The sequence below is a fragment of the Rhodnius prolixus genome, unplaced genomic scaffold (assembly GCF_049639745.1).
Source record: "Rhodnius prolixus isolate KJV_2025 unplaced genomic scaffold, Rpr scaffold_5, whole genome shotgun sequence".
NCBI classification, from domain to species: Eukaryota; Metazoa; Arthropoda; class Insecta; order Hemiptera; family Reduviidae; genus Rhodnius; species Rhodnius prolixus.
The window spans coordinates 8,812,375-8,833,885 of record NW_027411624.1 but is presented as its reverse complement, the minus strand read 5'-3'; the positions used below and the strand labels follow the sequence as shown (position 1 = coordinate 8,833,885).

Genomic DNA, 21,511 nt, shown 5'->3' with positions numbered 1-21,511 from the left:
CAAAACTTAATTGAAACTACGCTTCATTAAAAGCTGTTGCATAAATCGAAAATGTTAACATACCTTATTTATCTAGAAAATTAAAGTAATTGAGCCTTAGTAACCAGTACTAGATTTACATAAGGAGAGTCATGCTCATAACTCCTCGTCTGTATGGCTCAAGCTAATAGGGAAAAAAAATTAAATTATTAGATAAAACAGGGTTATTAAGAAAATTGTGTTTTAAAATTGAATGATTTTTTTCAAAGAACTTCAAGACAGTAACTTTTTTTTATTTTTGTTAAAAATCATAAACGCATAATACTGTACCCAATCTAAAAATAAGTCATTTCACTCATTAAAACTGATGTAAAAATTGTAAAAACAATTTTTTTGTAATCTAAAAAGTAATAAAGTACTTAGGTAGCAATTTCTGTTATCAAGCAATATTTATGAAAAAATATATTACTATTATGCAAAAGGTATGATGATACACCCACATAAAATAAAAATCATATATTTACAAATAAAAAATTTATTGACAAATTGTAAATTACTAAGAATTCTCTTCCACAATAGGTTCTTTTCTCTCCGACACGTAAGGTACAGAACCAGGTTTAGAATGAGCTCTCCTGTTTGCTTCCCTGAAGAAATAAAATGGCACAGATATAAGAAGATAAGCTAAAGAAATTTGAATCAAGTACGTATGATGCATGTACTGTAAAAAAAATTCTAATCTTACTTTCTTTTTTCTTTAAGAAACATTTGGCGATGTTGTTCAGCCGCTCTATGCAGATATTTAGGTACATGTCTGTATTTAGATATACTTCCGATCTGAGGGAATGCTTCAAATTTCTTTTTCAAAGCTTCTTGATATTTAAAATTTGCTTTCTCTCTTGGTAATAACTAAAAAGTAAATACAACCTTTAACATTAATAATTTAAAACAAAGGTTCAGTAAACCTTTTGAGATAAATAAGTGCGATATTAAGACTAAATAAGCACGATATAAGAAGAAAATTTTACATAAGGGACATTGATTTATTTTTTGTTTTGATGTTTTTTTTGTTTTCAACTTTTTACTATGTTCAACACGTTGTAAATATTTTGAGGAATTTTTCGGTAAAAACATACGTGAGCAAGGCAGTAAGATTAAGTACTGCATATAAATATATGATCGGTTGGCACACAATTATAAAGTTAAATAGATGACAGTAAAACATAACTAGCAAACAAATCAATAGTTGTACTTGACTGTATGTTACATGCCAAAAAAAAATAATAATAATAATAAAAATTATTAATTATTTGTCATTTTAGAAAGTTATAGCAGTTGTTAAAACAACTTTAAAGTACGTTCCTCAAAGAAAAAAAATACATTCAATTTAATTTAAAAAAAAAATCTAGAATACATACAATTCCTAATTTTTCAGAAGCTCTTGCTTTCCAAAGCCTTATATTCATTTCATCAGAAGCACTTAAAATATATTTGTTATCCAATGACCATAACACATTTGTAATTCTTTGCATCCTCTTTGTATGATAAATCTCCCGTGAAAATGACTAAAACAATAAACATTTAAATCAATGTGATTTGTAATTTTACCTTGAAGGTACCAAATTTAGGCGATACGAAGCACTGCGCCTTTTTACAACTACTGTTCCCAGTTAATATGGCAGGTAGGACCCTGAAGCACCTCCCAAAAAGTCCTCAGACACGACCAACTGGTAATGTACAAGAGAGAGATGTCTCCCAACAACTCCTGGTAACTTTTCAGGCTCTGGATCTTCCTTGAATGATGGCATCGCAGTTTTGAGGTGTACTGGATTATTCTTAATGAAGAACTCCCTACAGAATCTGCAGGTTCTGCCAAGTTACAAACCTAACTGCTTCTGTTTCTCTGAGTCGACAATGCCTGACGAAATCCGATATTTACTCAGATATCTTTCCAGGTTGTAGCTCCATCTCCTCCTACCTCAGGCCCTTGGTGCATATACAGCATGGTTATGCACACTTTTTCCTCCTTCCTAAGATACTCCTGGAGAGCTCTCACGCCGTTATAAAAAAAAAAGAATTCGGCAAGATTTAACATTAGCTAAGCGGCTAAAGTAGAGGCGCAGACCACCAAATAAGTGTACAATAATAATTACAATAGAAATAAATTAGATGTATTCAGAAATTTGTTTTATTTAATGCTGCTTATTTATAAAATTAACGATAAATTATGTAAGCTAACCGCACCTTGTACTTGGTCTTCGATTAGTTTTCGGGCCTCCGGCGTTTATCAAAATGTCTCGAAAATAATAATATTTACTTGATCAGGGGACGGACGGTCATAGCATTTAATTAAAAGAGAGTATTCACTCCCGTCAATGAGAAAAGTGGATAAAAAAAACTCAGCCAGTCACGAATAACCATTTATGATTTTTACAAATCTGACAATTGTTATTACTTTTAAAAAGTTATTTAACAAAAACATTTATTTTATTTAACCCATTTGCATAATTAGCGTACATATACGCTCAATTTTCCTGGCCACTATCACCGGAGCTATACTAATATACGCTTTTTTTCACTTAATATATCGTTAATCCTTAGCTAGAAAACAGAAATGGAGGTTGTGTTGTAGATAAAAGTTGTGATTCGGTTTTATTTGTTGACTTTAATTCATGACACGACCTTAAATTTCAATTTTATTTATATAAAAAATTAAAAATTATATGAATAAAATATAATAAAAAAACATTTGGTAATAAGGACCTTCTTTTTCATATTTCCTTATGATGCAAATGGTTAGGGAGAAGAATTGTATTATTACTTTATTAGATTACCTTAATAATAAATGATTTTTTTGTAAATATGCTATTAATATAAAAGAGAATGCGTCTTTATCAACGTCATTAAAAGTACATCTATTTCAGGAAATAATTTATTATCTTTTGATTTACTAATAGACACGGACTTATAAATATGATTTCTTTTTAGCATGACAGAAAAGGAAACTAATCAAAATAAAATAAGACTTGTTTTACACAAATGAAAGATGAAATCTGTTTTGAAACCATTTCTGAAATTAATAAGTAAAAACGTTATCTCCTCGAAAATTAACGGAAAAACCAAACAATTATTACTAAAATAAGCAAACAATCAGATCTAAAGAGATAAGCGAAAATGTACCTTATTTGCTTGAAAAATCCTTAATGTTCGATCATAACTACCGGAAACAAATTCCAAACCGGTTGGAGCGTAATCAACACTAATAACTGCAGAAATATGTCCTTTGTGCTTGGTTACTGCTACTGCCATTTTTCTTGTATCGAATGTGTACAAGCTAAAAAAATATTTCACAAAATAATACGTCTATTCCCATCAAAAGAATAAATTTCATTATTACATGAAAAATTAGGCATTAGATGACATCAAAAATACAATTTTAGGAATGTTTAAGATTGCCCACGCTTTTTGAGAATGTCTAAAATGCAAAGAAGCATCACCCCGTTTTATTCTGTATTTTTAATATACATAAAATTGTATGCAAAACCTTTATTATATTTTCTGATACAATTCATACAATAATCAAACATTTAATTGACCGAATTACTTTAAAATTCAAATTTAAATGTTTCATGTTTCGTATTTTCCAAACCTTCTTTTTGAGACAGTCAGTGAATATTTAATCTGCCTATTGTACTTGTTATTTTATAAGTTATTTTGAACATGATTTTGCAAATTTTCAAGAATTTTAAAGTAAAATATACCAAGGAAAATATTTGTCTTGCCACCGAAACGGGCTCATATGCCCTCTTTAAGAAGTGAGCCATGAATGGAAACCATTTGTTTGGCTTGCCCAACCTAAACAACATATGTCAACCAAAATTAAAACATTTTTATGTTTACAATTATAAAGTTTCATATCACTGGAAAGGCAGAAATTATTTACTGAAAATGTTTTTCGACAGGTAAAAATTAAAGAAGGCAGGTATAGTTATTTTAAGACATTTTAAATATAAGACCAATTGTTTTTTAGGTTAAAGAAGTACCATACCAAACTCTTTTCAAAACACTCCAAGTCATATTTCAGGTGAACAGATTTTCTTTAATCTCGGAATCTTAACAAAAACATTTAACAAACGTTTAAATGTCACTAAATCAGATTTACTTGCTGAAATGGCATCCTCGAGGAAAGCGTGATGATAAGGCTCTCCTCAGAATCTAATATCTACCCGCTCTTTCATTTATCAAGTTTAAAAGAATACTGTTGAAGCCTCAGTCGAAAATATTGCGAAAAACAAGGTCAATTTACACTTCCGTTGTCAAATTCTGATCTAAACTCCATAATTTCTCTAAACGAATAATTTCAGATTTGATGTCCCAAAAGATTTATTACAAGTTTATTGTATGAAAAGACGGTCTAAGACCTAAGCTATTAATAAATAAAAATCCCTCTAAAATGAGGGATAAAATTTGTCTTGGAGGTTTCATTAAACTAAATTATTAGTTACAAGAATCACTGTACCTAAAAAGTCTTAAGTTTATGATTGTTGGGGAAGAAAGTTATGTAAGTGTTGATAAGTTGGATCCCCGCATGGTTGCCATTATTTTCTATGCGGATAATCCTTTCTATGGCGACTTTCGTTTTGTTATTTACAAGCAGTGTACGATGTGAGAGTATAAAAGAGAGATAATGCATTAAGGAAGATTGAGTTGGTTAGGACATGTGGAGCAAATGGAGGATAACAAAATCCCTAAACGCTTTTTATATGGAAGGCCCAGAGGCATCATAAGGAGAGGTAGGCCAAGACTGCGATGACTTGATGACGTCGAAGAGGATTTAAGGAAAATAGGCGTGCGAAGGCTCTTGATTGAGCTTAGTGGAGAGCCTTGATTGAAGAGACCCAGGTCCTTTCAGGACTGTAGCGCCGAGGAAGAAGAAAAGAGTGATAACCTTCGTACTCAGAGAACTTTTAAGATGAAAACACAATTTCGCTAAGTTGACACAATCTAATGACATTAGGGAGAGAAGTAAAAACTCAATTAACAAACTGAAATATAAAAATCAATTACTTGTAATCTTCATTTGCTAATGTGTATATAAATGCTTCCATTGGATTCCAGGCAACTTGATTTGATCTCATTGCAAGGACCATTTTACGAACTGGTCCAACTTCTCTAGTATCATAAAATGTTATACTTCTATCATTAGCGCATATGACTGCAAATCAACAAAGAAATTGAAATAATTAAATTCTTAAACTTTAGAAAAAATAAAAAAAAAAACAGCAAATAGAAGTATACAAATATTAAGAAAAATAAATTTTTTAACAAATTAGGTGACCACGTAAGGTAATAAAATGTATACAGGGTCATATGGGTCATATAGGGTCATATACAGGGTCATAAAGGTAGGAAGAAAAAGGAGGTCATCCAAGAAAATCAATAGTAACTTAAGCTTTTGATGTTTTAATATTATCGCTTTCAATGTAAAAATAGCTGAATACTTAGTATATGTATACTCTTTACAAAAATATCTGAATTAATAAGAAAAAATAAAAAATAACCAAAACAATTAATTACTAACCCAATAATAAACCAATGATTTACCATAAGAAATGAAGGTACTAATAAATAATTCATTACTAATTACATTTTTAATAAATAATTTATAAATATTTTTCTAACTCTCTAAAGTTCCCAAAGTTTTTTTTGCCCTCTGTGGATGAAATTTGATATTTATTAGTTTAAATGAAGTCCAGAAAGACTCGAATGCTTTTAAGGATTCAACCTGTTTATTTGATTACTTAAATGATTAACTCGATGGAGTCAGACAGTTTTTCTTTTCTTTTTTTTATTTATGGAAATGTATTTCTAAATGAATACGCAATATAATGAATATTATTTCATAATTAGATCATAAAGACATAAAATGTACTTTGATGGATCTCCAAATATATATATTATGGTTTTTTTAGGCGCCACGGTAGCCGTGCGGGTTAAGAGGCGAGACCTGCAAAGCTAAGATGTATTGTTGGTTTAGTGGGTTCGATTCCCGGTCTTTAGGCCTTGGATTTTATTTAATGGTTAATAAAAAGAAATTTACAGTAAAGTATGTTTGCTAGTCGCCTCCGTCCACGACACCTAATTGTAGTTGGACGTTAAGCCCCGCCAGAAAAAATAGGCGATTACTTTTTTTTTTTTTACTTAAGGTTTTTTTCCCCCCACATGAAACCTCTTACGTTAAAGTTTTGTCGAATGAAGTTGCAAGCAAGTTAAAGAAAGCAAAGTACGATCAAATCTGGTAATCGTATGTACATAGAGTTACTAATGTCTTGACATAAACAAAAAGTCCACAAATATATCACTGTGTGCAACAGATCATTTTAATTCTATATGTCTAGAATGAAGGTTTGCGTGCTATAATATATCATTATCTCTAAGCTCAAATGAAACAAAAAATATATAAACAAACTATTAACCTAGTAAATGGGGCTCCACTAAATTGAACGCAATGTGATAAGCACTATCAGCACCCCACTGAAATGAGCGTATAGGTTCATTTCTAGATTCTTCCCAAAGTTGGCAAATCTCTCCACAAGTTGCGAACTGGCCTGATTTGTTATTATATGATATACCATTAAGTAAGGTCTACAAAACAAAAATAATGAATTATCACTTCTAACGTTAAAGAAATGAGCTGCACCTTATTGTTAGGACCAGAATCCTTATTTGCCAATTACAGATTGTGCAACTTAAGAATTACCTTAGATATGATCGTATTTATAGGAAAGTCTTTCTCTCCGTAGCCAGGAGCTTCAGCGTTCCAAGTTTTTAACGTTTTATCATCACCAATAGAAATAAACCTCTGGCCATCTTGTGTAAAAGCAATTCCCCTGACATAACCATCGTGCGCTTGCACTTGTCTGATACACTTTCTTTGAGCCAAATTCCACAATCTAATCTGTTTACATATACAAGAAATCAATCAAAGTAACCAGACATAACATAATCAAGCTGTTATTAATAAAAATTAAGTAATAATACTTCTCCATCAAAAGATCCACTTCCTGTAATTGAGAGACTTTTTGGGTGTTTGCACAAAACAGAAATGCCTTCTACATGACCATCTAGACTTCCTAGAAATGGTTTGGCAAATACTTTATCAAGTTTCACAGCATTTAGAGTCCGAATGTATTCTCTTGGTGCTTCAAAGGGATGAAGAGCTGGATCAAAGTTTCTCGGAACTAGAAGAGAAAAATAAAAGCTTAATATTTTCAAATTAATTAATATTAATATTTTTCAATATTAATCCGAGAGAATTCTCGGACAAATTATTAAAATAAAAATTATTCCAATCCTTGGAATCATCCAACAATAATCACATAACTCAAGAGTATATTCTGGGTTAATGAAACGTATCTACAGAAGTAAAGGTTATTGAAAACAGCAAAACAACTCAAGAAATAGATCAAAGTTAACGATAGGTTTTTTGTTTTTTAAGTTATTTTGAATGTGGGTACTTATGATATAAACTTATGTTTAAAAAAATTAAATCATGAGCTCTCTTTTACTCACCTTTGTAAATATCCCTTTTTGTTTCTCGCAAATAATCGTCCGGATTTCGAGATAATACTTTTACTCTCATATCGGAAATTCATCTAACAGTGCAAAATTCAGGCACAATACCAATTTAAAACAATGAGTCTTCCTACCACGCTAGAGATTGCTAAGAATTCTAACACATTGGTAGTTTTATTACCTGTAGTTACCTCTCTCTCAGGTTACTGCTCTCAGCTGGTTGCGCCACAATGATCAATGTTTTCCGTTGAAAATTTGGCTGTTTCTCATTCTAAATTCATATTTACCTGAAGAAATTGGTTTACAATAACAGAAAATAGTTGACAAGTTCCCTAGGAACACTACTATTTATAAATAGTCATTTTCTTAAAACGACCACAGGGACGTTAATATTTATAATTTTAAAAAGAATCCAATTAAAATTGGAAATTAAAAATGTGTTACTTCTAAAATTTCTGTGAACATGTTTACATTTTAATTATATTTCTTTCTCCACTTAATATTTCTCAAATGTAAGGAGCTTATTGACAAATTGTATGAGGAGCAAAAAGAACGAACGTGGCGCTGGTTAAAAAGAGGAGGGGTCAGCCATTCTTTAGTGCTGTCGTAGGGCCCCTTGTTTTAGCTGTGGTTACCAATGTGATAGTTGTTATTTATCGGTAATTGGTGTGAAGAAGATTTTTTTAAAAAAACAATGTCCTCTTCCGGAGATTTCGGAAATCCACTACGGAAATTTAAACTTGTATTCTTAGGAGAACAGAGTGGTGAGTGGAATTCCTCTTGACATTAACTTTCATTTCAGCCCTCATTTCCACAGAAAAGCTGTTTACTTCCTTATGATATTTCTTTTATCTTATGTTTTTAAGGGTTTAGTTTAAGTAAATAGATACGTTTTCTTTCAATGTTCTCCCGAACCTTCCTAATCGTAATTTTATCCGTGACTTCGTATGAGTGATGAGTAAGTTATAATAAAAGGTTTCAAACATATACTTGCTTAAGGTTTCTGTGGAGTATAGGTTTTTAAACTAACAATGCTACCTTTGATTTTTATCAATTAATTAATTTAGAGAAGGTAGATGAATTGAAAATGAATTCATGCTTTAGATAATTTTTTAGTAGTATACTGCAGTTTAATTATTCCTAAAAGCTAGTGAATAATTATTTTAGGCATTTAGTATGTACTGGACAAAAATAAAGTGAGGAATATTGTATAATTTGTAGGTCATAATATAATGATAGTTTCGTACTATGTGAAAAATCTCATATTCTCATTAAATAATACATATTATAGAGTGCCCTAATTTGTAAATGTACAATTTTATTGCTAAATTATTTTTATTCACTAAAAAATAAGCAATTAGTTTTAAGATAACTTTTATTTATTGGAAGAAAAATAATTTTTAAGCAATGTGTCGAAAATATTTAAAAGATTTTTTTTTTTACTTTGAAGAGCTTTTATAATTTTTCAAATACTGAAATGTGATAACAAGCGTGTAAGGTCTTACTAAACATTGAAGGTCTTTATCATTTAACCGTTACATTCACTATTCTGTATTTTATTGCTTGCATAGATGCATTATGCAAGTGTGGAAAGTAAACTACTAACTTTTTAAAGAGCCTTCTTTAAAAAAATAAATTGACTTACTGGGTTAATAATACTTCTAAACAATACTTCAGAAAGAAATGTACATCTATTAATGTTTGTTAAAGAGTTAAATTTACATTGTATTTATAAATTGAGTATTTTAAAGTACTTTAGACTTCTACATAATTTCTCCTAAAATATGTATTTGTATGACTTCTTTTATCAGTTTTAATTGCTTTCTTTTACAGTTGGAAAAACGTCTCTAATTACAAGGTTTATGTATGATAGCTTTGATAATACCTATCAGGTCAGTTTTACCTTAAAATTTCATTTTTGTAATTATTTTATTTTTATAAATTTAACCTTATTTTTTTTATGTTTTCTATTATAGGCGACTATAGGAATCGATTTTTTGTCGAAAACAATGTACTTAGAAGATAGAACGGTAAGTCGATTGAAATATTCATAAAGTTTACTCTTTTGTTTCTTTACTTGTAAAGAAAAGTATTTATATCGTGTCAAATAGAAATAGAATTTTCATAGAAATAGATATTTTACAGTCTCTCGATTTGAACAAAAAAGTTTTTGGAGCGTGTGCTTTGGCGTGAAAAAAAAATTACAAAAACGAAAAGTAGAAGGGTTTTAATTTTGGAATTTCGCTTTGGTAGTTTTGTCACATACAGTTTTGTCCGGAACTAATGTTTTGGTCGAAATCTATGAAAGAGGATATGCGCTTTGTTTCGTATCAGTATATTTTGGATATATTTAAATTACATTTTTATTTAAAACTTTTTCTTAGATTTATTGATATTTTTTAGGATTTTCTCGGTACTGCTGCACATAGGTCTTTCTAAGTTACCGCGTAAGAATTGTGTCTAGTTTGTATGTGATATGTTAAGGAGCTATAAAAGCATCAAGAAAATTTGGATTTTTTTTTAAATTGACTCCAATGGTAATATAAAAATAAACAATAAATAAATACAAATTTATTATTCGTTCAAGAGGCTTTATTTTCTACATATTACATCATTACTAATAAGGATCTGGTAGAAATATATTTATAAAAAGTAGAGATTTTAAAATGTCAGCAAGACGCATAACATAATCTCTGTTATTGAAACAGTTGTTTTTTTTTCCGGATAATTAGTTTAAAATGGGTATTACCGAACAACTTCAAAATTGATACTATAAATCGTGGTGGGCTTATAGTTACAACTAATTATTCCTTGAACATGTACTTTATAGAAGGTCACATACCTCGTCATTTAAGGACATCTGAACTTCCTTTTTTTTTTTTCTTTTTTTTTTTTTTAGTGGAAGAGGCATCGACTACTGAGGTCATTAGCGAAGAACCATATTAATCAATTTTTAACTTTTGTTTCAAGTGATTATGAACATGATTTGTAAGTTCTGAATAATTGCAAAAAGGACGAAAGTTGTGGTGCAACCGGTGGATAATAATAAATTTTAGGATACAATTGATAATCCGGAAATGGATTCTACTGAAAAGCAAAAGCCTTTTTTTCCCCCGTTTAGAACATTGCTTTTATACTTTAATGTACGGCATTTTTAATCGTCTGAGAGGAGATTAATTCCTTTGCTTTCCAAAAACCATTAGAGAACCGTAATGAAAAACAACATAAACTGGGTCTTGGACAAAGTTCTAGTCCCGAATTCATTTTGAAAAATTAGTAAATAAAGATCTACCTAGGTTTACTTGAAATGTGCAATCTTGGAAATTTTCATTTTAAGACGTTTTTCTTAATTAGTTCAGCATATCATCCGGTTCTGTATAATGATTATTAGCAATTAAATACATAATAATCGAGTTAGAAAAATATGATTTGAACGGTTTCGTTCATCTTCATTTTGAGAGTAAACACTAACTCCCATTGACATGGAGAATGTAGTGCTTGCTTAGGTTTTAACCTAAGCAAATAACATTTGTTTTAAGGCAGTCCCGAAAGTGTAAGCATTCATTCCGTCAAAAGTGCAGTTTTATTATTTAAATTCAAGCCAAATAACTTTTTATTATAAATTCTAAGTTTGATGAAAAATTTGGGAGTTAGAACTTTTGAGATTGTAGTAAAAAAAAGGTCATGTGTGCGTTTTTAAGATTTTTAAAGAATTTTCTGAATTAAACAAGTAAAATTGCATTTCAGGTAAGGTTACAGCTATGGGACACTGCCGGACAAGAGAGGTTTAGAAGTCTGATTCCATCTTATATAAGAGACTCAACAGTAGCCGTCGTTGTTTATGACATTACGAGTGAGTCACCTTTTTTCTTTTTATCTCATTCAGCAAAAATCCTGTGCACTTGACTTTCATTTATTAAAATACTTTCACAAATTTACTAGCATTACATTTTTTTTTTTTGTAATTTATTATTCTATTTTTTGTAAAATCTTGTTAATTTCGAAAAGAAAATGAAAAGTATGATAAACTTCTGCAGGTCAAACTATATTTAAATTCAGAATGACGTTTTGTTTTTATTCAAACAATTAAAAAATAAAAATAAAAAATCTATTCCGCTATATTTTGTGTATCAGATTGATTATTTTGAAGGTCACGCAGGTAGAAATGGATTGATAAATTAGTAGTTCCAGATAACGATTGAAGGTTTGTTGAAAAATTTCAGTTGCTGAATTTGATATAGATCTAATTGGAATAGAACAGAAAAAATAGTAGCCCATCATTTGTTTTTTGTTTGTTTTTTTCAATTTTTAATAATTAGTATCAGATTCTTATTCCATTATTTAATTTTTTTTTCTAATTATTTAAAATAATTTTTTTTTGTGTGTGTAACTTTTTAATGAAGTGAGAAATCATTAAACTAACAATTTTCATTTAAATAACTTTTCGATAAGCGTTAATTTAATAAAGCGATAAAGATAAGAACTAAATTGGAGAAATCATCAGGTAGAAAAATTGTCAATCGGTGAGATTGATTTGAGTAATTGTATTATTTAAAACATCACTTTAGTTTAAGAAATTATTTTATCTCTAAATAAAATGCACTCTAAGGTAATCATACTTATTGTATTTCTTAAATACCACATAGAACTTTAAATTTTTTCAATGCATTAAATAATCTTGAATTAAGCGACCAAACAATGTTCTGAAATAGTAGCAATTCATGGAATAGCTTACATTTCATCTTCCGACGGTTCCAAAAATATATCTTCTTGATTGAAATGTTCTACTTCGATAGTTAAGGTAGCACTCAACAAACACTCTGAGAGAGTACAAGGATTCCTCTAGAGGGTAGGACACTTATCTCCAGCTAGGTAGACTGAATAAAAAGAAAATAAATATATTTAATTGATTCTTTGAATCTAATTTAAATCCTAGGTTAAATTAAAAGGAGAGAAAGAGGTAGTACACTGAAGTGAATCGAGGAAATTTATGATCGTACAGCTTTCACTATTTGAGCTAATACTGAAGCATCTTGGTCTAACAATACCTTCAGCATATAATGTAACTCAAGCACTCGTACTTGCAGCGTTGGCGGATATGTGCAACTACTGAGTTAAGCAATCCCACCACTGTCAAACTTTAGCTCAAAATAACCAAAATCTCCCTCTCTCACAATTATACGTTATTATACTTTTTGGGTAGTGGAATTGATTTTATATTAATCTCTTCACAAATGCAGATTTGCTTTAACAATAAAGTAATGTGTCAGCGGTTTTTTTTATTCGCCAAACATTTCATCATGGACGTAAAGTATTTGAAGTGCCTCTCGTCCAACTACGTTCAGTTCTATTAATGGCTCTGATGATATACGCAGGAGTAGAAACCCCCGTGTGGAGAGGTTATACGCCATTTTGATTACATTCATTTGACTGCATAACGGCCTTTGGCTATTACCTTCTTAATTGGGTTTTGATTATGTTTTGGGTTTATAAACTTGTTTTTTTTATTTTATTTTGTTTTGTTTGTAATGTAGTTAATTGAGGTACGATTTGTTGATATGCATTAAATTCTAATCGATTTTTTTTTGGATTTACATATATATTTATATAAATCTAGCACTATAAAACGAACAACTATAAAGCAGTCGCTGGCTCATCTCAGTTATGATACAAATATTTCATTTCGAGGCGCCACGGTTAGAGGCGAGACCTGCAAAGCTAATATGCATTGTGGTACTGGGTTCGATTCCCGGTCTTAGGCCTTAGATTTTATTTAATGGTTAATAAAAGAAATTTACAGTAAAGTATGTTTGCTAGTCGCCTCCGTCCAAGACTCCCTAATTGGTAGTTAGACGTTAAGCCCCGCCTGAAAAAATAGGTGATTACTTTACTCTTTTTTTTTTTCATTTCGGCGATTAAGAGTAGTAAAAACTCTTCAAGTTGAGAATCTAGAGTAAGATAGCAAGTGGTGAGTGTAAGCGTTTTGGCCCTAGTTTGATTACGTTTAGTAAAAATAGCCCAAACAAAACCCTTTCAAGTGATAAGAATTTAAAACACTAGCACTATTTCTATGTTTGCCTTACAACTTTTTTGCATTAGTAATGGAATTTCAAACTTGGTTTACTTTCTTATAACAAGAAGTGTCACTAAAAAAAAGATCACTTCTGTGACAAACTTTTAGCTAATGTCATATTTAAATATGTACAATATATTTAAATAGAAAGATCTTCTTCCAAACCAAAAACGAAAAATAGCATTATTTTAAAATTATGACTAACTTTACTTTCCTATACAATGTTTCTTAGATGCAAATTCTTTTCATCAAACATCAAAATGGATAGATGATGTAAGAACGGAACGAGGTAGCGATGTGATTATTATGCTCGTCGGGAACAAAACAGATCTCTCTGATAAACGTCAAGTATCTACAGAAGAAGGTGAACGTAAAGCGAAAGAGTTAAACGTTATGTTTATAGAGACTAGTGCAAAAGCAGGGTATAATGTTAAACAGGTAATACAATTTTTAAATTATGGCAAAATCATATTAATATTAAAATATAAAACGTACTAATTTTTACCAGCTACAATAGTCGGAAGAGGCCAAAAAGAATCAAGTTTTTTATTGTTCGATGTTTCAAACATCTTGATGTTTGTGTTGAAGTATCAACAGCCAAATAACCTACTAATTCATCAGCATATTAATTTTTCTTTCATGATTTTTTTGATTTTTAAAATATGGCCTATTGCAGTAGACAGTTATATGTATGTAAGCCGTTTTATTGCAGAGAACCACCCGGTCTCAGGATTTTGCCATTTTAAGTACATTTTCTTCATATGTTCCCGTTTTTAATTACCCCATTTTTGTTTGATGTGTAAAACTATTTGCAATGAAATTTTATTTATTATTTACAAGTTATTCCGGAGGGTAGCCGCTGCACTTCCAGGAATGGACTCACCAGAAAATAGGCCACCGGAAGACAGTATCCTTTATTTTTTTATAAAGCTTATCGGCTTCAAAGCTTGGCAAATATTTTCAGGCACGAGCTTTTTTTTATAGTTTTTTTTTTAATTTTTGAAATTGCATGATATATTCTTCCAATTGCACATTCTTTAATGTTCAGAATTTTTTTTTTAATGTAATTAAATATTTTATTAGAACCCTCAATATTTCAAAAATTTGGAAGGGGGACTTAAACGTTTTTAATAAAAAAAATCATAAATGATACAATAATAGTTCCAAACAAAATCTGTTTAAGAGCCAGTCGTATATTACATTTAACCAGTTTTTTTTTATTATTATTATTGTATATGGTTTTAGTTTAATTTTTTTTAATTCCTTAACTCTTTGATTTTTCCGCGTTTTCTTTTTCCAACAGTGCAAGAAATTATGCTTAAAGATGCACCAAATGAAGGAAATAATCCAGAAGCTGGTTGTATATGCTGAACTGCTTTACTCAGGCAAAACCGACTTTGAACTTTTGCAATATACCAATAGTAAACCTTGCTTTTTTTAGCATAAAAAGTGGCTGTTATATGGAGCTTTTTTTAACATTATTTTTGTTGTTATCTTCTATTGCCAAGGTGATTGTTGTTGCCAGTCTCTTAAATAAAAAGCAATTAATTGCCTATCCAGTCATTTTTAAGCAAAGTGAAATATGGGACCACAAAAAAAAACATTTTTTTCAATCACTTTGTACATGTAACGTTATCATTAAAAAAGAAAAAAAAAAAGGAAAAGCCTTTGATCAAGTGCTCTTCAATGTGTTTTTGGTTTTTTAAAATTTTAATTATCGATTATCCAAGCATTTTTTTGGGAAAAGTAAAATATGGTTACTTTATTTTTTTATTTATTTTACTTAACTTGTTAACATTTTTTTTTATTATTTATTACAAAATAAAAGATTTGATTATTATTATATTGTTAATTCATTAGTTCAATAATTCTTCATAAATAATTAACCTTATTCTGCGAGAAATGACAGGTTTCTACCATTAATGCCTAGTGACCGTTAACAAATTTTTCCGAATGTATATAATTTTTTTTTTTTTTGTATAAATTATGTAATTTATTTTTTTAGTACTTAATAAAAATATATTTATATATATATAATGTAATCAATAATCTGTTACAATTTTTTTAGCAGTCATTTTGCGTTATTTTTATATATTTCCTGCTCGTTTGCATGGTTCATGTGTGTATCTATTAAGAGGGATTTTACTACCTCAACAAATAAATGTTTTTGTTTTTTTTAAATTAATGAATGAATGCATGAAAAGTAAAAATAATTATTAGAAGTAAGTTAAATTCTTGCAGGTAAGTTAATACGGATTTTTTTTTTAAATTAATAAATCAAAATATTATTAGTACTTTAATTATCGCGATATTTGAATAGACATACCTGAAAGTAAAAATAAAAAATTTATATAATTGATTAATCTTTCTCTTGAATATCAATTTGTTGGTCTTATTCAAGCCTTCATTATTATTAATTCAGTTGACGAAAATCACTTTTCTTCTCTTTCTCTTTATTCACCTAATATAAATGAAGTATTATTTCAAACAATTTGTCAATTCATATCTGAGAATTCATTCATCAATTCCAAACTGTTCGAACCAGAGAAACTAAAATTATGCTTCATTGATTTTGATAAATTTTCCAACAGCCTTTTCATTCTACTGTTTATTCGTTCTTTCGTTGGCTAAATTTAGGGAAAAGATCGCACTACAGCGGTACAGCTAACTCTGTGTAACTTTGCTCTTCAACAAAGTCACTCATTCTGATTATAAATAACATCGTTAATCCGGAAATAAAAATCGTAAAAAGTGTTTGGGTTCGAATCCAGTTGCCTGCATTTAAATTTTCTCTTTCTAAGAACTTCTTACAATTCATTGTCCGACGGTTGAAATTGTTTTCTATGACTGAGGACACTGATTGTGGGATCGCTGGGCATTGTAAAAAGCTCTAGGCGACAAATACTCCAGATTTTAACGCGAAATTCATAAAAATGAAAATACAAGCCGTGAAATAACTGCAACTTCGTCATTTCAGACATATACTGTGTATATAATTACTTATAATTTTTTACTTTCTTTTTTCCTAATTGCCGCCACGTCAAGCCTTTCTCTAGATCTTGATCGTGCCAGTCTCTTAGACTTTTGACCCCAACATCTCTTCGATATTGTCTCATCTTTTTGATGGTCTGCCTATCCTCTTGTTTTATTGCTTTTCGGAATTCAATTCCTACCCAGTATTGGCCATTTCTCTTGAAGCATTCTTTTTAAACCTTTTTTTGCCTTTTTTTTCAATCTTTTGAGCCACTGATTCCATTATTTCTATCTCCTGTCGTATCTCCATCATTTTTTTTATTCTTTCCTCCTTAACTTCTTTAAACATCTCAAATAATCCATTTTTACCACTCCTTCTACCGCTTGGCTTTTTTAATCGGAGGTTTCTGCGCAGTACATAAGAATCCCTTCAATAATTGAAGAAAATATTTTATTATATATATTTAAGGCGCGGCAACTTCTGAGGTTATTGGCGCTTTACTTTATAAGCTTTTTTCAGAGCACGGCCGGCCCTGGACAGTGTTCTCTTGTTACACTGCCCATCACTAGACAGCTGTAAGCAGCTCCTGCTAGGAAGAGAAAATCTAAGAGCCAGTTGGTTTCGAACCCGTGATCTCCGCGTTGGAATCCAGTATTCGCTAACCACTCATCTAATCCCTTTCCTATATTATTATTATTATTGGTTGAGCAACCTCACTGCTTCCCTCGCCAGCACTCTCTTTGCTTCCACCCGCTTTTCATTTCTGCCATTTAAATCTGACAAATCCTGGTAGGCCTTTTTTTTTTAATATTAGCTCTAAAGTGCACTGCTTGGGCAGCAATACGAAGAAATGACTGCGAACAATTTTCTTTCCAGTATCTTATTTGGCAGTCTTTAGTCCCATCTGAATTGCTAAGCTGAGAGTAATTTTAAAAAAGTTCATAACAAAGAAGGGCGTAACTACCATTCTGCTGCGTATGTGATACCCAATTTTTGAAAGTGTTTCCCAAACATTATGCTATTGAAAAAAAGTGTTTTCAGTGCTTCTTTGTTTTGTTTCTATATCGTGAGTTAATTGTTTGATATTTTATTTACTTTTTGAATTTTTCTCCTTGTTTGTTTTAATTTTTATTAGTAGTTGCTATTACTGTTGTTATCATTGCAATGCCACCTTTATAATTGGTGGTGGTAATGTGCTAAACGCAATATTTGTTATCAGTATACTTTTATTTACTTTTTAATGTATATGTGTAATCCACGTTTTTATTGGGGTAAAAGGAATTATTTTCAATATTGCCTGATAATTTTTTTTACAAAAATGCATGTTCCTTTTTACAAAAAATAAATAACAAATATTTTACTGAAGTGCGTTATAGCCTTAACACTTGTCTCAGCTGTTGATCTACAAACTCAACATTCGCCTCAAAATGACCAACAAGATTCGGAAGGTGGTTGCATGTGCTAATTTTATTTAATTTTTTTTTTTTTTTTTACACTCATGGCAGGCTGAAAATGAATAAATAAATTTAACTAATAAAATTTCGTAGTGTCGAAAAAAAACTGCCCACAGATTTTTAAAAAATACATTTTATATAATGCTTTATTTAAGGTCATTTTTCTAATAAGGCTAAGATAAAGAAAATAAGTTGTTTGTGATCTGAAATTTATTAAATAAATTTATTGTGACACGAAATTCTGCTATGAGATAATTATCAAAAAAATTGATTTTTTTTTTGGAAGGGAATGTGTGGGAAAAAAAATTAAAAGAAAGAACATTCCATTAAAATGCATTTGTAATGCACAAATGTCAAAATGCCAATTATTCGCTAGCTCACAGAGGTAATTTTTCGCCACTAATTGTTTCAAATATGTAGGGTTTTTATTATTTTTTTTTATTTCCTCCATTCATTACTACTTAAAGTAAAGCAGTGTGTAAAATGTGCATATAAAATAAAGAAATGTTATACCTAGCAAAAAGCAAATAAATTGTCGAAAAAATATTTTTATTTATTTTTTACAATCTTTTTTTATAAGACAGGAATTACATTTCAATAATTGCAATAAATAACCTAATAGCAAAATTTAATGAATAGAAATGGCCTACATTCAAATAGAACTTCTTTTTTTTTTTTTTTTATTACCATTAATATTTTTTGTTAATTTCTGTCAAGTTGAAAAAAGTAATAATATAAATTTTAGAATTTTAGTAGAAAAGTCGAATATTTTAATTTTGAATCAATATTATTACAAATTAGCAAAAAACATAATTATTTCAAACATGCTCATTGTGTAACTTGGAAGTTAGCTATAATGTGGCTGCTGTGATCTATGTATTAAAAAGAAAACTGTTATTTATATTATAGATTGAATTTTTTTCCAATATTTATTTATTCTTTGTTAAACGAAAATTTTATTGTTAATTTTCTCCCCCTCGCCCAATTTAATTTACTGAAAAAAGTAATGAATTCTATGCCTGTATGATTTCTACGCTAATTTTTTTCTATTTCAAAAATTAACTGCGCTGATCGTGATACACAAATTCACCTTTGTGGCATTTAAGAAGAAAAAAAAATTATTTGGGTGCACGTCTGCAATAAATATTTTGTTTTGTGAATCATGTGTTTTTTTTGTTTTTTTGTTTAAAAAAAAAAGAATAAATTATACATTTAAATTGCTTGAAACATTTTTTATTATATGATTTATAGGTTTTTTTTCTTTTGTCCAATTATAGCTCAATTAAATAAGAGCCATATTTCTGAATGTTTCTACTTTTTTTTTTCTACTGGTTTATTTCTTAGACAAACGAGAGAAGTTTGATTTCTACCTACGAGTCAAATGATTCTCACGAGAACGGAACGGATATAAAAACTCTTAACTTAAATTTAAATTTTTTCTGCAATCGTTTTGATAATTTAATTTTTAGAACAAGATTTTTGAAAGGCTTGTTAAAACCTAGTAGCTGTTCTGTCAGACGGAAGACCCAAAACCATGTCCGTCTCGAGATCCTCTTACAGCTTTTGATATTCGTTGCTGTGCCTGGAACTTACTCTCTCAATGCAGGTGTAGTAAGAATACTAAGGCATGATTAATTTACCAAATTATGCTTTACGAAAATATTATTCCAAAACAGGTTGAGAAAATAGAGCAGATTGTGAAGCGAACGTTGAAGTGCGAGATCTACTATGTTAGCTGGCGTTAATTCTTTGGATAGTATTAGTTAAGATGTTTTCAGCTGACAAATCAGTTCATTCATCAATGTACATGTTGTGCTTGTACACATGATGAGTCAACAGTTATGATGATGTAGTTAAACTTTACAAATGTATAATACCCTGAAGAAGAATAAATTTGCCGAAACGTCGGTGTACAAGACATTGTTCAGAAACAAAAAATTTTATTGACCACCTTAAAGTTCTCTTGGATAATTTATTAATAACGGTCGAAAACCAAACCATCACTACAATTAAATAAAGTACCATTTCGTCAGACTATAATGAGGCTTTAATTCAACATTGATGAAGATCAATTTAGTCATTTACAATTAAGAAAAAAATTAATTTAAAGATGTGAAAATCGATATTAAAATTGTCCAGTAGGACAGTTGTGTAATAATAATTTTGTTTAAGCATTAATATTTAACAATTCACGAATAAATGGCTAATGGTTTCGGAAGTAGAATAATTTTTAAAGATTTCATCTACATTCTCATGTAGGTTTTAAGAAAATGCAATATTTAAATGGTAAAAAATCAATTTAATAAGACTGGAGATTGGTAGATTGAAGCAAAACATTTTTGGGCAATCGTGATCAATGATTAAAATTTGGAACTGAAAAAGATCTGTCTTGTTAATAGAGACTTATGCTACCTCAAAATTAATAAGGCAAAAGCAACCTGATTATAGTAAAAAACAGAAAAAAAAGTCAAACAGCTCCAGGCTGGAAAATAAATGTTTGCTTTAATTTTTAGTGGTGTAATTACTTGAATGGTCATGTGTAATGATTACGCAAAAATGACCACTAATTTTTGTTTAGGAACAGTTTTCAAACAGAACGTTCGTGAGAAAACTTTTCGAATTTTTCTTACCAAAAAAAGAAGGGAATTTACCCCCAGTTCAGTCAAAACAAACTTTCTAAAACTGACAGCTCTTATTTCAAAGGGCTCCACTCACACCACAAATTAATATTACTTCATTCAAAGTTACTTAGAGGATACAAATCTAGGATTGCTTGCCCAAAATTAATTAAAACTAAAAAGAAATAAAAACGACTGGCTTAATCATAACAGGGCGCAGATATCATTGAGAAGTTTGAGAAGATATTTAAGACTATTCGATTTGTATTTATATTTCTTTCTAAAATTGATTGCGTGTCATAAAGGTATCTTTTTGCTAGCTATCTATTTCTATAATTATAAATGATTTACTTTGTTAATACATTTTGATAATGTATGCATTAAACATAGCACGAACATGCAATTAATGTTAGGCAACTAGGAGGAATGAATGCCTTTAAAAATCGCGGAGTTTGAACTGGTTGGCTGTACGGTTAAACTCATCCTAGTGTTTTAAGAAGAATGCGAATATTTACTTTTTTTACGGTAACGGAGGGTTGTCACTGGTCAGGTACTCCACTCTTATACTTAGTTTTTGCTCTCATCTCATTTACTGGAAGCAAATTTGTTAATTATAATTTTTTCAATAATTGACTTAAAAAGAAAAAAATCAATAATGTGAAAATTCCTACTTACTTTACACATGTAATTTGTTTTAGGCTTAGGAGAATTCATATCGGTTCATAATTACATTTTACTACACTATTTCCTAGGTTCTTGTTGGTTATGTTTTCTATTTGCAAAAATCTTATTTATCATTATCAATGAATCCAAATTGAAATCAAACCAAATTCTGGCGATT

The 21,511-nt window shown here is 29.8% G+C and overlaps 2 protein-coding genes and 1 long non-coding RNA gene across 4 annotated transcripts; 1 reads left to right on the top strand and 2 right to left on the bottom strand.

Moving 5' to 3' along the window:
- Window positions 1–480: 480 nt before the first annotated feature.
- On the bottom strand, window positions 481–7,766 carry LOC141458766 (DDB1- and CUL4-associated factor 13). Its single transcript, XM_074137217.1, has 9 exons — window positions 7,549–7,766; window positions 7,018–7,217; window positions 6,737–6,934; window positions 6,453–6,621; window positions 5,044–5,191; window positions 3,157–3,310; window positions 1,395–1,541; window positions 722–885; window positions 481–623 (listed from the first exon to the last, which is right to left on the bottom strand). Exons 1-9 carry the CDS (start codon window positions 7,616–7,618, stop codon window positions 536–538), a joined length of 1,338 nt encoding a protein of 445 aa, XP_073993318.1. The 5' UTR covers window positions 7,619–7,766; the 3' UTR covers window positions 481–535.
- Window positions 7,767–8,087: 321 nt separating this feature from the next.
- Window positions 8,088–19,279, top strand: Rab6 (RAS oncogene family member Rab6). 2 transcript variants are annotated; one of them, XM_074137225.1, is made up of 7 exons: window positions 8,088–8,315; window positions 9,385–9,443; window positions 9,528–9,581; window positions 11,299–11,404; window positions 13,857–14,062; window positions 14,465–14,531; window positions 17,993–19,279. In XM_074137225.1, the coding sequence occupies exons 1-7, from the start codon at window positions 8,246–8,248 to the stop codon at window positions 18,061–18,063; spliced, it is 633 nt and encodes a 210-aa protein (XP_073993326.1). In that variant the 5' UTR covers window positions 8,088–8,245; the 3' UTR covers window positions 18,064–19,279. The 2 variants fall into 2 exon arrangements, with proteins under 2 accessions (XP_073993326.1, XP_073993327.1); XM_074137226.1 differs by having other exon boundaries at window positions 8,089–8,315; window positions 14,928–18,027.
- LOC141458776 (uncharacterized) lies at window positions 11,202–21,503 on the bottom strand. Its single transcript, XR_012461173.1, has 3 exons — window positions 21,346–21,503; window positions 21,186–21,262; window positions 11,202–12,428 (listed from the first exon to the last, which is right to left on the bottom strand). It is a non-coding gene; the product is annotated as an uncharacterized lncRNA (long non-coding RNA).
- Window positions 21,504–21,511: the final 8 nt, after the last annotated feature.

Bases quoted from the DNA above. Each gene is read 5' to 3' on its own strand.
- LOC141458766 (XM_074137217.1), bottom strand. From the start codon at position 7,618: ATGAGAGTAAAAGTATTATCTCGAAATCCGGACGATTATTTGCGAGAA. The intron at 6,622-6,736 runs GTAATTCTTAAG...TTTGTTTTGTAG, and splicing joins TAAATACGATCATATCTAAG to ACCTTACTTAATGGTATATC. The intron at 3,311-5,043 runs GTAATTGATTTT...ATATTTTTTTAG, and splicing joins TTAGCAAATGAAGATTACAA to CTTGTACACATTCGATACAA.
- Rab6 (XM_074137225.1), top strand. From the start codon at position 8,246: ATGTCCTCTTCCGGAGATTTCGGAAATCCACTACGGAAATTTAAACTT. The intron at 8,316-9,384 runs GTGAGTGGAATT...TTTCTTTTACAG, and splicing joins ATTCTTAGGAGAACAGAGTG to TTGGAAAAACGTCTCTAATT. The intron at 9,444-9,527 runs GTCAGTTTTACC...TTTCTATTATAG, and splicing joins GCTTTGATAATACCTATCAG to GCGACTATAGGAATCGATTT.